Source organism: Ruditapes philippinarum, unplaced genomic scaffold (genome assembly GCF_026571515.1).
Source record: "Ruditapes philippinarum isolate M1 unplaced genomic scaffold, ASM2657151v2 ctg17335_1_1_1_1, whole genome shotgun sequence".
Lineage (NCBI taxonomy): Eukaryota > Metazoa > Mollusca > Bivalvia > Venerida > Veneridae > Ruditapes > Ruditapes philippinarum.
In genome coordinates this window covers 1-15458 of record NW_026858721.1, presented here as the reverse complement: position 1 = coordinate 15458, position 15458 = coordinate 1, and the positions used below count along the sequence as shown (strand labels likewise).

The window sequence follows — 15458 nt, the reverse complement described above, 5'->3', positions numbered from 1 at the left end:
AAAAATTGTTTTTTTTTATTTGCTCTATTCTGTAATGAATTTAATGTAATTATTATGTTTATTTTCCCAGCAAAATTTCCAATATGGCAAAAGTTGTCGAAAGATCTGAAATACAGACTTAAATAACTCTATATTCTAAATGTTTCATGTACAAACACTTAACATTATAACTACATTTTTATGCCCCCGCCATGTAATGGCCGGGGCATATAGTGTTACCCTGTTCCGTCATTCCGTCCTTCCGTCCTTCCGTCATTCTGTCATTCCGTCATCATCAGTTTCCGTTCATTATCTTAAGAACGGTTGGGCACATTCAACTCAAATTTGACATATGGATATGTCATGAGAAAATACAGGTCAAGTTCGAATTTGGTCATGGTTCGATGATTTTTGGCAGAGTTATGCCCCTTTTACTTTGAAAATAATATGAAATTTCAGTTTCCGTTCATTATCTCAAGAACGGTTAGACACATTCAACTCAAACTTGACATATGGATATGTTATGAGAAAATACAGGTCAAGTTCGAATTTGGTTATGGTTCGATGATTTTTGGCAGAGTTATGCCCCTTTTACTTTGAAAATAATATGAAATTTTCAGTTTCCGTTCATTATCTCCCCAACGGTACAACACAATCAACTCAAACTTGACATATGGATATGTCATGAGAAAATACAGGTCAAGTTCGAATTTGGTCATGGTTCGATGATTTTTGGCAGAGTTATGCCCCTTTCACTTTGAAAATAATATTAAATTTTCAGTTTCCGTTCATTATCTCCCTCAAGGTACAACACATTCAACTCAAACGTGACATAATGATGCGTCAAAGGAATGCGCAGGTCAAGTTCAAATTTGGTCGTGGTTCGATGAATTTTGGCAGAGTTATGCCCCTTTTACTTTGAAAATAATATGAAATTTTCAGTTTCCGTTCATTATCTCCCTCAAGGTACAACACATTCAACTCAAACGTGACATATGGATGCGTCAATTGAATGCGCAGGTCAAGTTCAAATTTGGTCATGGTTTGATGATTTTTGGCAGAGTTATGCCCCTTTCACTTTGAAAGTAATATGAAATTTTCAGTTTCCGTTTATTATCTCCCCAACAGTACAACACATTCAACTCTAATTTGACATATGGATATATTTTTGGAATGCCCAGGCCAAGTTCGAATATGGTCATGGTTCAATGATTTTTGGCAGAGTAATGCCCCTTTTACTTTGAAAATAATATGAAATTTACAGTTTCTGTTCATTATCTACCTAACAGTGTTACATATTCAATTTTAATTTGACATATGGATATGTCAAAGGAATGGGCAGGTCAAGTTGGAATTTGGTCATGGTATGATGGTTTTTTGGCAGAGTTATGTCCCTTTCACTTTGAAAATAATATAGATACATCTTAGGAATAAGCAGTTTAAGTTTGAATATGGTCATGGTTCAATGATTTTAGACAAACTTATCTTTCTTGAATGTTGGAAAAATTTTGAACTTTCAGTTTCAGCACTCATTCTTTTAGCCATTATTTTGGCTACAAATATGCAATATGCTTTTTCTAAAGGTTAAGACTGAATAATTTCAGTGCCTTGAACGTTGTATGGAAATGGTTTGTGTTAACATTGAAAAGTTTTAAGGGCTTTGAACTTAAAATGAAAAAACAAATTAATGCACCATCTGAAATTGTGGCTGCATGCGGGGGCATCCGTGGCATGATGACACATTTCTAGTTTGAGTATAGCAATGTGCAATATTTATATATAACCCCAAATTTCATAACCACAACTTCATTATTTCTGCTTGTATACAAGCCTATGCTACACCAATGTCTGCCTGATGTACTGATTTTATTATACTTGTATTGATGTTGTGTAGATATTGTGCTTTTCTGTAACACATATTTTATCAACACAACAACGTTCAATACATCAACGTTCAGTCATAGATTTGTTTATGTATGACATTACATTCATTTACTGTAAACTTTTTATACATTTAATAAAAGTGGAGAAATAGACAAAAGTTATTTTGGTTTTGTCCCAGAATAAGATCATTGTAATATGGTGGAGAATGCTGTTGTCATAGGCTGTATAAATTTGCCCGTGCTGCAAGGTCATTTACAGTGTATTGCATGATTTCTTCGAATGCGAGGCTCTTACACGTCCCAAATGTATTCAACGGGTTAGGACCATTTGCAGGCCTGTCTAATACATTGACATTTGTTAGTTATTGCGGCTGTATGTGGACGGGCATTATCGTGCATAATGGTGACATTTGGACCATGTAACTGAATGAAATGAAGAGCTTTCACAATGAGCATAACTGTTTCCATTAATAACGATTAAGCGATTCTTGATACCTCCCATTATTCCACCCCACACTAAGACTGAATCTTCTCCGAAACGGTCCAGCTCAATGACGCACACAACAGCAAACAAACACTCCCGACGGCGATAATCTGGTTCACGTCCGTCGGCATGGCTCGGGTTCAACAGACTTTCGTCGGAAAATCAAATCCCAATCAGAACGTCGGATGCTCAGGTGACGGCGGAACCAATCCAGCCTTGCAGTTCGACAACGTTGAGTGAGAATTTGACTGACGTATGGTCGGTACGTACGAACAGGCTGAACGTTCTGTCTCAACCGATTTCGGACAGTCTGTGGATGAATACCAAACTGTCGCCCAGTTGCTGCTGCAGTAAGACGCCTGTTACGTAGGTACTGCAAGAAAATAGCTTGGTTTCGTTCCTCATTATTTACCCTTGGCATTTTTTAGACTTGTTTCAACACAATTTTTTGAGTTGTGACGGTTAGTGAAAAAGTCTGTGTAGTCCGATACTGACACCGGATATGAATATGTGCCACACGAAGCGCACGTGCCAAACTACTTAAATTTCTTTATTATGGGAACACATGGTTCACTGCGTGTACGGTCAACATTATGTGTACATCTTACATTAGCTAGGCTTGTGTGAACACGATTATAAAATGGGTACTTTTTATTTTGACTGAGTATACTTTAAGTGGGTTTTTAATCTTTCAGCATTTATTTTGTGCATGCAACAATACTCTAAGCAATATAAAATAATAATAAAAACTGTTTTATAATTTTTAAAGGTATCTTAATTAATATTTAAATTAAATCCCATTCCAATCTGGAATTATCAAATTAGAAGGCAAATCTGACGATGTAAATAAACACAAAGTTAGCTATAAAAGATATCAACTGCACATAGAATCACTTGTAAGCCGTACGTACATGTACTACTGGTAGAGCGTTTGACTGAATCGGGTGACCCTGGTTCGATTCTTGGACGGCGCAGGTCACTTGTTCAAATTGATCATGAAGTTCTTTCTTCGGTCATTCGTATTGTACCTATGCCCTGGTATGTACAGAAGTTATCAGTTCCTTGCGAAAGTTAAGGAAACTAGTACTGGTGAACAGATTGACAGCTTACCCAGGAACGATACGGTGGCTGACTGTGCTCTGGTCAATTCCTGATCAGAGAGTAAACTATCACAACCACCACTAGACTCACTTGTGTGGAGCATAATTTAACAAGTGGTGGTTTACAGTAATACGAATAGTCCTATTTTAGTAGTAATATGTTGACTGACATTTATAAATTGTTTCAGGATATGATGCTGTCAGATGCTATAAGATTGCAGTATACACTCGCACACTTTTTTTTTTAATTCAGAGCATACTTTACACACAGATGACAGATTGAAAATAAGGAAGAATTCTTGTCTTGAGCAGGCAATAGGTTTGCTCAAGCTCATTTCTCTGGAATTATGCTGGAATGCAGTTGGTTTCAATTTCAGTCAGTTTGAACTAGGCTCATACCCTTGTTTCGCACATATTGCACGAGAAAATTGTTATCAAATTGTTGTATGTCAAATTTTTCAACTCGATGTTGATTAAGAATAACCCTTAACTAGTTCCTATTTTAACATCACGTACATTTATATTCAATTGAGTACGTCACCATCTTTCAAACTGACAGACTTTTTTGTACATACACTGAATATTGTGCGGGTAAAATAGAAAGAATTTATGTTCATCAAATCAAATGGCATTTAAATATTTGCTTCCAATTTGTGTTTGGTTGCTATTAATTAACTACCAATTACTGGTATTCTATAAGGGTCTTTAAAATTTATTAGACCCTAATAAATAATAATAATGTTCAATGTCAACGTACATAAAATATTATTTAAAAAATCAATACTGAAATTTAGAAAAATTTAATAAGACCATATTTCTTTTCAAAACTTCTGAAAAATTACGATATTTACCGATTTAAATACTTTTCTATTGAATAATGGTACGAATATACAAAAGCACGACATATAATTAGTACGAATCGTATACTGAAGAACCCGGATGTTGTCAATAGCAACACAACAAGCAAGATGGCGGACACGGAAAGTGTTGATACTCACGATACAAGTAATGAGGCTGGAGACGATCCGTTACAGGATTTAACAGATGAACAATTATATCAACTTGTTGAAGACACACAGTAAGTTTTTCCTGTATATATTTGTGCTTGATTGTTTATTTTATATTGATTGAACCGCAGTAAGTGGGAACCATTGTCATGATTGTTTTTTTTTATTATCTGTTTATGACATCCAGACATCCTGTCATTTAGACATTAGAATTCTTTTAAACATCTTTATATAGGCCTAACACAAATTTCTCGAAGACTGCGCATTAACATTAAGAGTCAGTATATGTGTATACGGGATCTCGGTAAATTTTTAAGTACAAAATATGTTTGTTTGTTTTTTTAGGGGGGGGGAAGGGGTTAAAATTATGTTAGTTTTTTTTATTTCTATGGACCCCATTGGAAATAAGCATTTAGCTTAATGGGCTATCCATAGGTGCATAGTACCTCTTATTTTTTATGACAAAAGTGTGCTCTTTTATGCTGTTTTATGATCTCATTTTATATATATGATTTATTTATGTTATCTCTTAACTGTATGATTTTATATTATGTATCTTGTGCTATGTTCCTAAAATGTATAAATAAATAAATATAGATAGATCTATTAGCGAGTGAAATTATAAATTTCCGGTGGTGCGCTACGGTCACTTCCTGTATATTTCTTTTTCTTGACCTAGCACCACCCGTCGCGTCATAATCAAGTGTGATTGCGCCGACGTACAATGTAGATGTAGAAAGTTGGAGAGAAATAAGCAGGGAAGCGGTTAGTCCAATAAATTATGAAGGCAATATATTACACGTTAGTGGCTTGTTACAGTTGCTTTGCCAAAAAGTAAAAATATCTCGAAGCAGGACTAAGAAGTGGTAAAACACTCCTAGTATTAATATTTAGACTGCAGACTGCAAGACCTTGACTACCAATTTTATTGCTATTACAGTCAAAGGACATAATTATTCGCCACTTTCAAAATGGTGGCCAATTACGCAATCTTAAGCAATATAAAGGAGATGGTCATAGGATCATAAGTAATCATCTTACCTCAATATTTCGTTTCATTCTTGTTACTTCTTTAATTCTATGTGGAATTGTTCTATAATGACCTTGTGCACGCTTTAGACATATTTTCCCATCAAATCAAATCAAATCAAAATTTATTTATTGTCGGTATACATATATAACATTTTACAAAACATAAGCTATGTATAGCTTTTGACCGACATATATGTGAAATTTCGGCAATCAGCTGTTCGCGTGTATGTATGTAACTTACACAGGGTTTCAATCGTCGTTTCTTTGTAACCAAATATTTTCTACTATATTTAAGTCAGGAGAGTATGCTGGCCATGATGTTGTAGTTACATCATTTGTACGGGGGCATTGTCATCCTGGAACACATAGTCATTATTACCAAAATGCCTTGCAATAAGTGGCCATAAATTATTGTCTAACACATCTAAATATTTCTGTGCATTATATTAACCTCAACAGAAGTCAAAGTTCTGATACCCCCACAGCATACACATCCTCAGACCATAACACTAAGCTTAGCCCTGGGAGCGGGACAAACTAAGTGAGGTTTATATTTTTTGTCATCTTTCCTCCGAATATAAATATTATTTTTCCAGATGACCACCTGACTTTCATCACTAAGTATCCACTTACTGAAAGTTTTTTTCTGTCTCGTTCCGTAAATAATTTTTTCCTACCACTCCCACTACGATTTTCAACACTTCCATACTGTTGATATTTCTTTACTACACTTTTAATTGTTGATCTAGGAATGCCCAGTAATCTTGACAACTCTGACTGATTTTTATTCTCCTGATAACTATTGATAATCAATTCTTGTACATCTCTTCTTAATTCTTTTATTTTCAGGGCCATTTTTAAAAACACCCATGAAATAAACTTGTAAACAATGCTGAAGAATTATTGAGCTGTATATTACGTCACCAAAGACTGATTGAACTTTGACCCTGTTTAAATTAATAATACTATTGGCTATTTATAGCGCACAGCTTAAATTCTAAGGGAACATGTATATAGTGCATAGTCCGAATGTCAGGGGTGGGGAATAATTATGTCCTTTGACTGTAGATTTATATAGATGTTGATATTTACCAGGTAGCGGTAGATCTACTATAAATGTCTATTTAACTTTTTTTTTCAATCCTGAATATTATTTTGAATCTAAAAAAATTAAGGCGTTTGTCGCAAAGGTTGACTGTCATATTATGACGTAGATATGACTTTTACTCTTTTATCCTTTTAAATTTGCATATATAAATAATGTCATGTATTAACAGTTCCCTGACAACGCGCCTGCTAGTCATAATCAGAATTGATTGTTAAGCAGTATCCTGTAGATACATGATTAAAAACGCTGGGTTACAATTTATTGGGCTAGATTGTTTCTTGCCTATGTATATTTATCATGGATAAGCCAGCTATCTATCTTCCATAAATGTGAAACCCCTCTCAGGTACATATACAGGACTGCGCATCAAAATCGCAAGAAAGTTAAAAGTAGTTGTTTAGAATAAGGATAAAAGAAGAATATTAAAAATGTAAAAAACAGGAGGCTGAAAAACTACATGTTCATTGCAAGCTATGGCTGCACTAAACTGCTCTGAGTAAGGAATAGGGCAACTGCAGAGGGTAGGTGGTTCCAGTGGTATACTGTTGTAGAAAAGGAGTAGAATTTATGATAGTCTGAAGTTGTTATGAATAACCTGTATTTCTTGTAACACAAGGGATGGCCATGGTGTGATGTTAGGGAGAGGGGTGTAGCAAAATGAAAATTTAATAAAAACCAATATTTCATGTATTTCTTTTCTTCTTTTTTTTATATAAGCAGCAGGGATTGGATGTAAAATTAAAAATATAAATGTTGTTTATTGTACAATGTGCTCCTATTTTACCATCTATGATTAATTTGTATGTTTTACCTTGCTGTCAATGGCATAATTTTATTAAATGTTATTGAACAAACTCTACCTTGTTGATGATTTATAACTTTAATTATATCTTAAATGGCTTAATTTAAGCCAGCTTACACAGTATTTGTTGCTTTTTTCACTGTTTTGTGTATCTACTTTATTTATATAATTATAATTAAATTATTATGATAATAAATATTAAACTTGAAATTCTGCTATTGTGAAATGCAACACTTCCTCATTTTCAAATCTTCACTTCCAAATTCACAAGAGAATTGATCCCCAACTGTCTGACCATCAGTAAGTTTTATTAGCTCACCTGAGCATATGCTCAGGGTGAGCTTTTAGGATCACTCTTCGTCCGTCGTCTGTCGTCCGTCGTACGTCGTCCGTTGTCCATTCACACTTTTCAAACGACATCTTCTCTGAAACCATAAGGCAGATCATAATGAAACTTCACAGGAATGTTCCTTGTGTGAAGCCTTAACAAAGTTGTTCAAAGAATTCCATTCCATGCAGAACTCTGGTTACCATGGCAACCAAAAGAAAAAACTTTAAACATCTTCTTCTAGAAAACCCACAGAGCTAGAGCTAAAATATTTGGCATGAAACATCTTCTAGTGAGTGTCTACCAAGATTGTTCAAATAAAAGCCCTGGGGTCAAAATTGGCCCCGCCCCAGGGGGTCATTGATTTTCCCTATATGCATATAGTAAAAACTTAAAAAAATCTTCTTTTAAAGAACCCAAAGAGCTAGACCTAAGATATTAAGCATGAAACATCTTCTAATGAGTGTCTACCAAGATTGTTCAAATAAAAGCCCTGGGGTCAAAATTGGCCCCGCCCCAGGGGGTCATTGATTTTCCTTATATGCATATAGTAAAAACTTAAAAAAATCTTCTTCTAAAAATTCCAAAGAGCTAGAGCTTAGATATTTGGCATGAAACATGTTCTAATGGATGTCTACCATGTTTGTTCAAATAAAAGCCCTGGGGTCAAAATTGGCCCCGCCCCAGGGGGTCATTGATTTTCCCTATATGCATAATAGTAAAAACTTTAAAAAATCTTCTCTTAAAGAACCCAAAGAGCTAGAGCTAAGATATTAAGCATGAAACATCTTCTTATCAGTGTCTACCAAGTTTGTTCAATTAAAAGCCATTGGGTCAAAATTGGCCCCGCCCCAGGGGGTCATTGATTTTCCCTATATGCATATAGTAAAATCTTTAAAAAAATTCTTTTAAAGAACCCAAAGAGCTAGAGCTAAGATATTTAGCATGAAACATGTTCTAATGGGTGTCTACCAAATTTTTGTTCAAATAAAAGCCCTGGGGTCAAAATTGGCCCCGTCCCAGGGGTCATTGATTTTCCCTATATACAAATAGTAAAAAGTTAAAAATCTTCTATTAAAGAACCCAAAGAGCTAGAGCTAAGATATTTAGCATGAAACAGGTTCTAATGGATGTATACCAAGTTTTTTCAAATAAAAGCCCTTGGGTCAAAATTGGCCCCGCCCTAGGGGGTCATTGATTTTCCCTATATTGCATATAGCAATTAAATACTTAAAAATCTTCTTTTAACGAACCCAAACAGCTAGAGCTAAGATATTTAGCATGAAACATGTTCTAATGGGTGTCTACCAAGTTTGTTCAAATAAAAGCCCTTGGGTTAAAATTGGCCCTGCCAGGGGGAGGGGGGAAAAGTCATTGTTATTCATTATTTGTGTACAGTAAAAACTTAACATCATGAAATATCTTCTAATGGGTGTCTCTCAAGTTTGTTCAAATAAAAGCCCTTTGGTTTAAACTGGCCAGGTCCTGGGGGCCTATGTTCAGGTGAGCGACCCCAGGGCCATCATGGCCCTCTTGTATTTTAGTGTGTTTGACCTGCAGTCTGAGGACTTGGGCTTATCTTGTATAATGTTTGTATCACAAGTGTTTTAGTTAGTAATATTTAGTTAATAGTGAGCTTATAAAGCTTTAGCAGTACTATTGTATAAATTTAAGCAGTGTTGGTGTTTAATAATTATCAATTTGTGTTTGAGGAAAAACAAATGTGCCATCTAAAATTACAGGCGTGCCAATGAAGTCCTTCTTACAGAAACGCAAATGTTTGAGAAATACCTCAAGCGTGTTGAACCAAAGGATGGAGCTGGAGCAGCAGCTGGCCCTGGTGCCACACCATCACAGTCTTCACAAGATCTTGTTCGTAGAGTTGATAGAAAAAGGTCCAAGTCCCGCAGTAGTAACATTGATAAATCCCTGCGGCTCACAGCAGAACAAAAATGTGACATTGCCCAAAGAGAAATTGATGAACTGAGAGAAGAGATTGATAAACTGAAGGAAGAGTCTGAAAAAGTCCTTGATCTATACAAGGTATATCTTTCTTTATGTTGTTTAGAAAATAATTGTATGACAGACAGTTACTAATTTGACATATTATATTAACTAGTAAATCTTTCACTGCTTTGATTTTCAATATATTGTAGCATTACAATAAACATTTCAAAAAGTAAGAGATAAATTAAAACAGTGCATGCAATGTTTACTTTTCTTTTTAAAGTCAGATGTAAAGTTTTTAATAGTTTATTAAATTGTGACTGAGTAAGTTAACATACTAGAATTTTAAGATATCTATATATTTTGAATGTTATTAAGTTAACAAAGTTTCTATCAATTCTACAGGCAATAATGGAGGAAGCTGATCTTAGACTAGCAGAAACTAAGAAAGAGTCATATGAGTTTGACAGAGATATAATGAAAGGTGCAGTCAACCAGTCGTCTGGAAAAGTTGTAGCTGAAAAGATTGTTAGATACTTTGATGATAAAATACGATCCAGGGTATGATACTATATACACTATAATTTACTCCTGTGATTAAATTGGTAATTTGTCTTTAACCTAACATTATATTATGTTTCTCTAAACCTAACATTAAATTATGTTTCTCTAAACCTAACATTAAATTATGTTTCTTTTTAACCTTACATTATTTTATGTTTCTAATCTGTTTTATATTTGTTTTATTTTCTAAGATATCATAGATTAATGGCTTAAGTTTAATTTATACATATTATAATTATCATCATGTTTATTAAGTTATTAACCCTTTTTCATGTTTATCATCATGAAAATTTGTAAGTTACTTAATTGTGTTCATATTTGTAACTACATGTATAATGATTAAAAACAAGTGTTTTAATTTGTTTAACTATTTCTTTCAGGATACTTTGATTGAAAAGTTAAGATTGAAAAATTCTACTTTGAAAGTTCAGAAGAAAAAGCTACATCTTCAACTAAAACAGGTTTGTGATATTTGATATATTTGTTGTATTTCTTTACAATTCAGTTGATTTTAAGTAAAATCTGAGATACAAACAATGTTTGAAAAACTATAAATCATGTATCAAGTGATTTTAGTAGATTTGTAGAATGTGATTAAGTAGATTTATAGGACAGGATATTCAGTAGATTTAATAAACATGATTAAGTTGATCTATAGAGTAATTAATTAAGAAATATTAAGACGGCCTTAAACGTGGTTCCAAAAAAAAAGAAATATTAAGTCACAGAGTGTTTACATTTATGATGCATTATAAGTGATGTCATTTGCCAATGATGTGCTGCATAAAAGTGTAAAAACAACAACAACAACAACTTTAGCCACATCATATTTTAGGAAGTAAACTAAAACTATCGTAATTTTATTGATGAAACATGACTTTACAGAAAGAGGAGATGGGTGAAGTGTTACATGAAGTCGATTTTAATCAGCTGAGAATTGAGAACCAGCAGTATTTAGAGAAAATAGATGAGAGGAACCAGGACTTGTTGAGACTAAAACAGATGGCTGGTACCACAATACAAGTACTCAACTCATACAAGGTAATTATATGACTATATACATGTATATATACCTCATTGCGGGTCACACTCTAGTGTGATACACATTTTATTTCTGTCTTGTTGTATTAAAGCATGTGATACAAGAATTAAATATAGAAGATGTATATATGAATATACCCATACACATTTGACGAGAAATAAGAGGCTCTGTTTTTTTTTTTTTTCTAATTTGTGTCTTATTTTTAATTTGTCTTTTTTCTCCTATTTATCTTATTGATATATAATTTGCAATTTTTACAAAGTCTTTGACACCAGTAGATAAATAAGTACATGTACTATTTCCTCTCTTTGTATATTTGAACTTATAGCATTTAAATTTCTTTTGTACCTGTATATTTTATAAGAACTTCAAATATTACAGAAAAAATTATCAACATTGACACTAGAGTCTGAGAGGTTAAAGTCTGAGATTACATCGAGGGCTGATTTATTGACGAGAATTGATGCCGAAACTACAGTAGTTGAAGCTGTAAGTAAAATTCTCATAACTTTGATTTTTGATTAAATACACTGATAAGATTGTTAGGCTTTGCAAAGTTTATAAAATGTTTTCAGAAATGATTATACATTATTAGAACTTTTTATATAATATATAAGTTTTGTCTGCATTATACAAAATTACCATTTCTTACAATATACATATTGAAAACTGGTATTTGAACTAACTTGAAATGATTAATTAAATATAAAATTTACATCGATTATAGAAAATGTACTTTAGGAAATATAAAACCTATGAAGGTGTGAAGTTTGAAATTCAAGTCATTCTTTTTTGCAGGAGCGGTCCAAAGCTGAAAAGAGAAATCGTAAATTACGTCAACAGTTAGCGGACTATCGTGTACCTGAAGTGATGGAGTATGTTTCCGAGAAAGCAGATTTGTACGAAATACAGAAAAAAGTAAAAAGTTGGGAAAGGAAAGTTGAAATAGCTGACGTAAGTAAATTTCCAGACTAGATGATTTATGTCAAATTAATCTTGAAATTGAAAATTGCAGAAAAATATTTGATATAGAATTGTCATAGATATAAATAAGTGTCATATTTTGAGTTTAAGTACTCTGGTATTTTTGCCATAATTATTTCGAGAATAGTGTTTGGTTTGTAGCAGGCTATCCTACTCTATCAGGTGTTAACTTCTGTTGTTGTATGCACTTTTATATCCCTTATATCCATTAAAGATATTCAACTGAAACTTAATTCACAATCATATTTTTAAGGTTTTCTATCAATGACCCATAACTTAACATGGATTATGACTAAATTATAAATTAATGTTTAATTTGGAAATTTTCTGGATAAGATGTTAGTCAGCTACACTACAGATATTCAAAAGTTAATATTTCTCAAGTCTTGTAGGTCATTTGCTTCTTTATGGTCACTTTCACATAGTTTTTAGCTCGACTATTCGATAAGAATAAGTAGAGCTATTGCAGTCACCCGAGCGTCGGCGTCGGCGTAACCACTTATGTTAAAGTTTTTGTAATAGTTCAAATATTTTCAAAGTCCATTGACATATGGCTTTGAAACTTTGCACACTTGTTCACCATCATGACCCCAACCTGTAGACAGGAGGAGGTAACTCTATCAAGCATTTTGACAGAATTATGCCCCTTTTTTCGACTTAGAATTTACGTTAAAGTTTTTGTAATAGTTCAAATATTTTCAAAGTCCATTGACATATGGCTTTGAAACTTTGCACACTTGTTCACCATCATGACCCCAACCTGTAGACAGGAGGAGGTAACTCTATCAAGTATTTTGACAGAATTATGCCCCTTTTCGACTTAGAATTTACGTTAAAGTTTTTGTAATAGTTCAAATATTTTCAAAGTCCATTGACATATGGCTTTGAAACTTTGCACACTTGTTCACCATCATGACCCCAACCTGTAGACAGGAGGAGGTAACTCTATCAAGTATTTTGACAAGAATTATGCCCCTTTTTTCGACTTAGAATTTACGTTAAAGTTTTTGTAATAGTTCAAATATTTTCAAAGTCCATTGACATATGGCTTTGAAACTTTGCACACTTGTTCACCATCATGACCCCAACCAGTAGACAGGAGGAGGTAACTCTATCAAGTATTTTGACAGAATTATGCCCCTTTTTCGACTTAGAATTTACGTTAAAGTTTTTTGTAATAGTTCAAATATTTTCAAAGTCCATTGACATATGGCTTTGAAACTTTGCACACTTGTTCACCATCATGACCCCAACCTGTAGACAGGAGGAGGTAACTCTATCAAGTATTTTGACAGAATTATGCCCCTTTTTTCGACTTAGAATTTACGTTAAAGTTTTTGTAATAGTTCAAATATTTTCAAAGTCCATTGACATATGGCTTTGAAACTTTGCACACTTGTTCAACATCATGACCCCAACCTGTAGACAGGAGGAGGTAACTCTATCAAGCATTTTGACAGAATTATGCCCCTTTTTTCGACTTAGAATTTACGTTAAAGTTTTTGTAATAGTTCAAATATTTTCAAAGTCCATTGACATATGGCTTTGAAACTTTGCACACTTGTTCAACATCATGACCCCAACCTGTAGACAGCAGGAGGTAACTCTATTAAGCATTTTGACAGAATTATGCCCCTTTTTCGACTTAGAATTTACGTTAAAGTTTTTGTAATAGTTCAAATATTTTCAAAGTCCATTGACATATGGCTTTGAAACTTTGCATACTTGTTCAACATCATGACCCCAACCTGTAAACAGGAGGAGGTAACTCTATCAAGCATTTTGACAGAATTATGCCCCTTTTTCGACTTAGAATTTACGTTAAAGTTTTTGTAATAGTTCAAATATTTTCAAAGTCCATTGACATATGGCTTTGAAACTTTGCACACTTGTTCACCATCATGACCCCAACCTGTAAACAGGAGGAGGTAACTGTATCAGGCATTTTTTTACTATCAAGCACTAAGAATAGTCGAGCATGCTGTCCTACCGACAGCTCTTGTTTATTTCATCATTCCTCTTAGTGAAGTAAGAACAATACAGCATGGTCCTTGTCTGACTAACAGGTTATACTTACTTGTTTAAAGTCACATAACATATATAATTTATTACAATATTCCTACTTTTGCATGTTTTGGGGTTAAAGCTTACACTTAAACAGTGTAGGAAGTTGTGGGGAGGTATAAGGGTGGAAGAAAGTAGGAAAATGGTATTCCAACCATGGAGTGGGAGGTGGAATTTTAGGCAACAGGAAATAATCAAGATAAATCATGAGGAAAGGAGAGGTTGGTTAAAACTTTCTGTATCTAAAATATGATTTATACAAAGTTGGAGAACGACATGATTGTGTAGATGGATTCAATTTTATCCTTTACCTGCGGAATTTCTTAAATGGACTTTTCCAGCTTCCATCTTGAGAATTGTCAAGTCTCATTTTTGGATTTATCAAGATGAAAATTTCAAGTTAGTTTGCCTACAGTATAGAGTCTGGTCAGACTGCACAGATGCACAGTTTAAGGCCTGATTCCAGTAGATTAAAGTGGGGTTTCTAGCAAGTTTACGTCACATTCTAGCCGGTAAAGGTCCAATTCTAGCAGTTTAAGGCTCGGTCCTAGTGGGTAAAGGCCCAATTCTAGCAGGTTAAGGCCCGAATCTATCAGGTAATGACCTGATTCAAGCCCAACAGGTTAAAGCGAGTTTCTAGTAGCTTAGGGCCCAATGCTAGCAGGTTAAGGCCCAATTCTAGTGGGTTTAGGCCCCATTCTAGTAGGTTTAGGCCTGATTCTTGCAGGTTAAGGCCCAATTCTAGGGATTTAGGCCCCATTCTAGCAGGTTAGGCCTGATTCTAGCAGGGTTAAGGCCCAATTCTAGTGGGTTTAGGCCCCATTCTAGCAGGTTTAGGTCTGATTCTAGCAGGTTAAGGCCCAATTCTAGTGGGTTTAGGCCCCATTCTTAGCAGGTTATGGCCTGATTCTAGCAGGTTAAGGCCTGATTTCAACAGGTGATGGGTTAACATTAATTGTATAAATTAGCATTTATTATCTACTCAATTTATGTGGCATTAATTTGGTGTACATGTGATATTTCAGATGGCTTTAAAGACACACAGAAAAGACCTGGCCAGCAAATGAAGATCAGCCATGAAATGGCCCAAATCAGTTCCACATGATGGAAGCTCATTGATTTATTTTAATCTCT

General features: G+C 34.1%; 1 protein-coding gene across 1 annotated transcript; it reads left to right on the top strand.

Moving 5' to 3' along the window:
• Positions 1-4368: 4368 nt before the first annotated feature.
• On the top strand, positions 4369-14983 carry LOC132754043 (coiled-coil domain-containing protein 113-like). Its single transcript, XM_060744629.1, has 8 exons — positions 4369-4524; positions 9466-9766; positions 10076-10231; positions 10615-10695; positions 11120-11275; positions 11658-11765; positions 12075-12230; positions 14407-14983. The coding sequence occupies exons 1-8, from the start codon at positions 4415-4417 to the stop codon at positions 14575-14577; spliced, it is 1239 nt and encodes a 412-aa protein (XP_060600612.1). The 5' UTR covers positions 4369-4414; the 3' UTR covers positions 14578-14983.
• Positions 14984-15458: the final 475 nt, after the last annotated feature.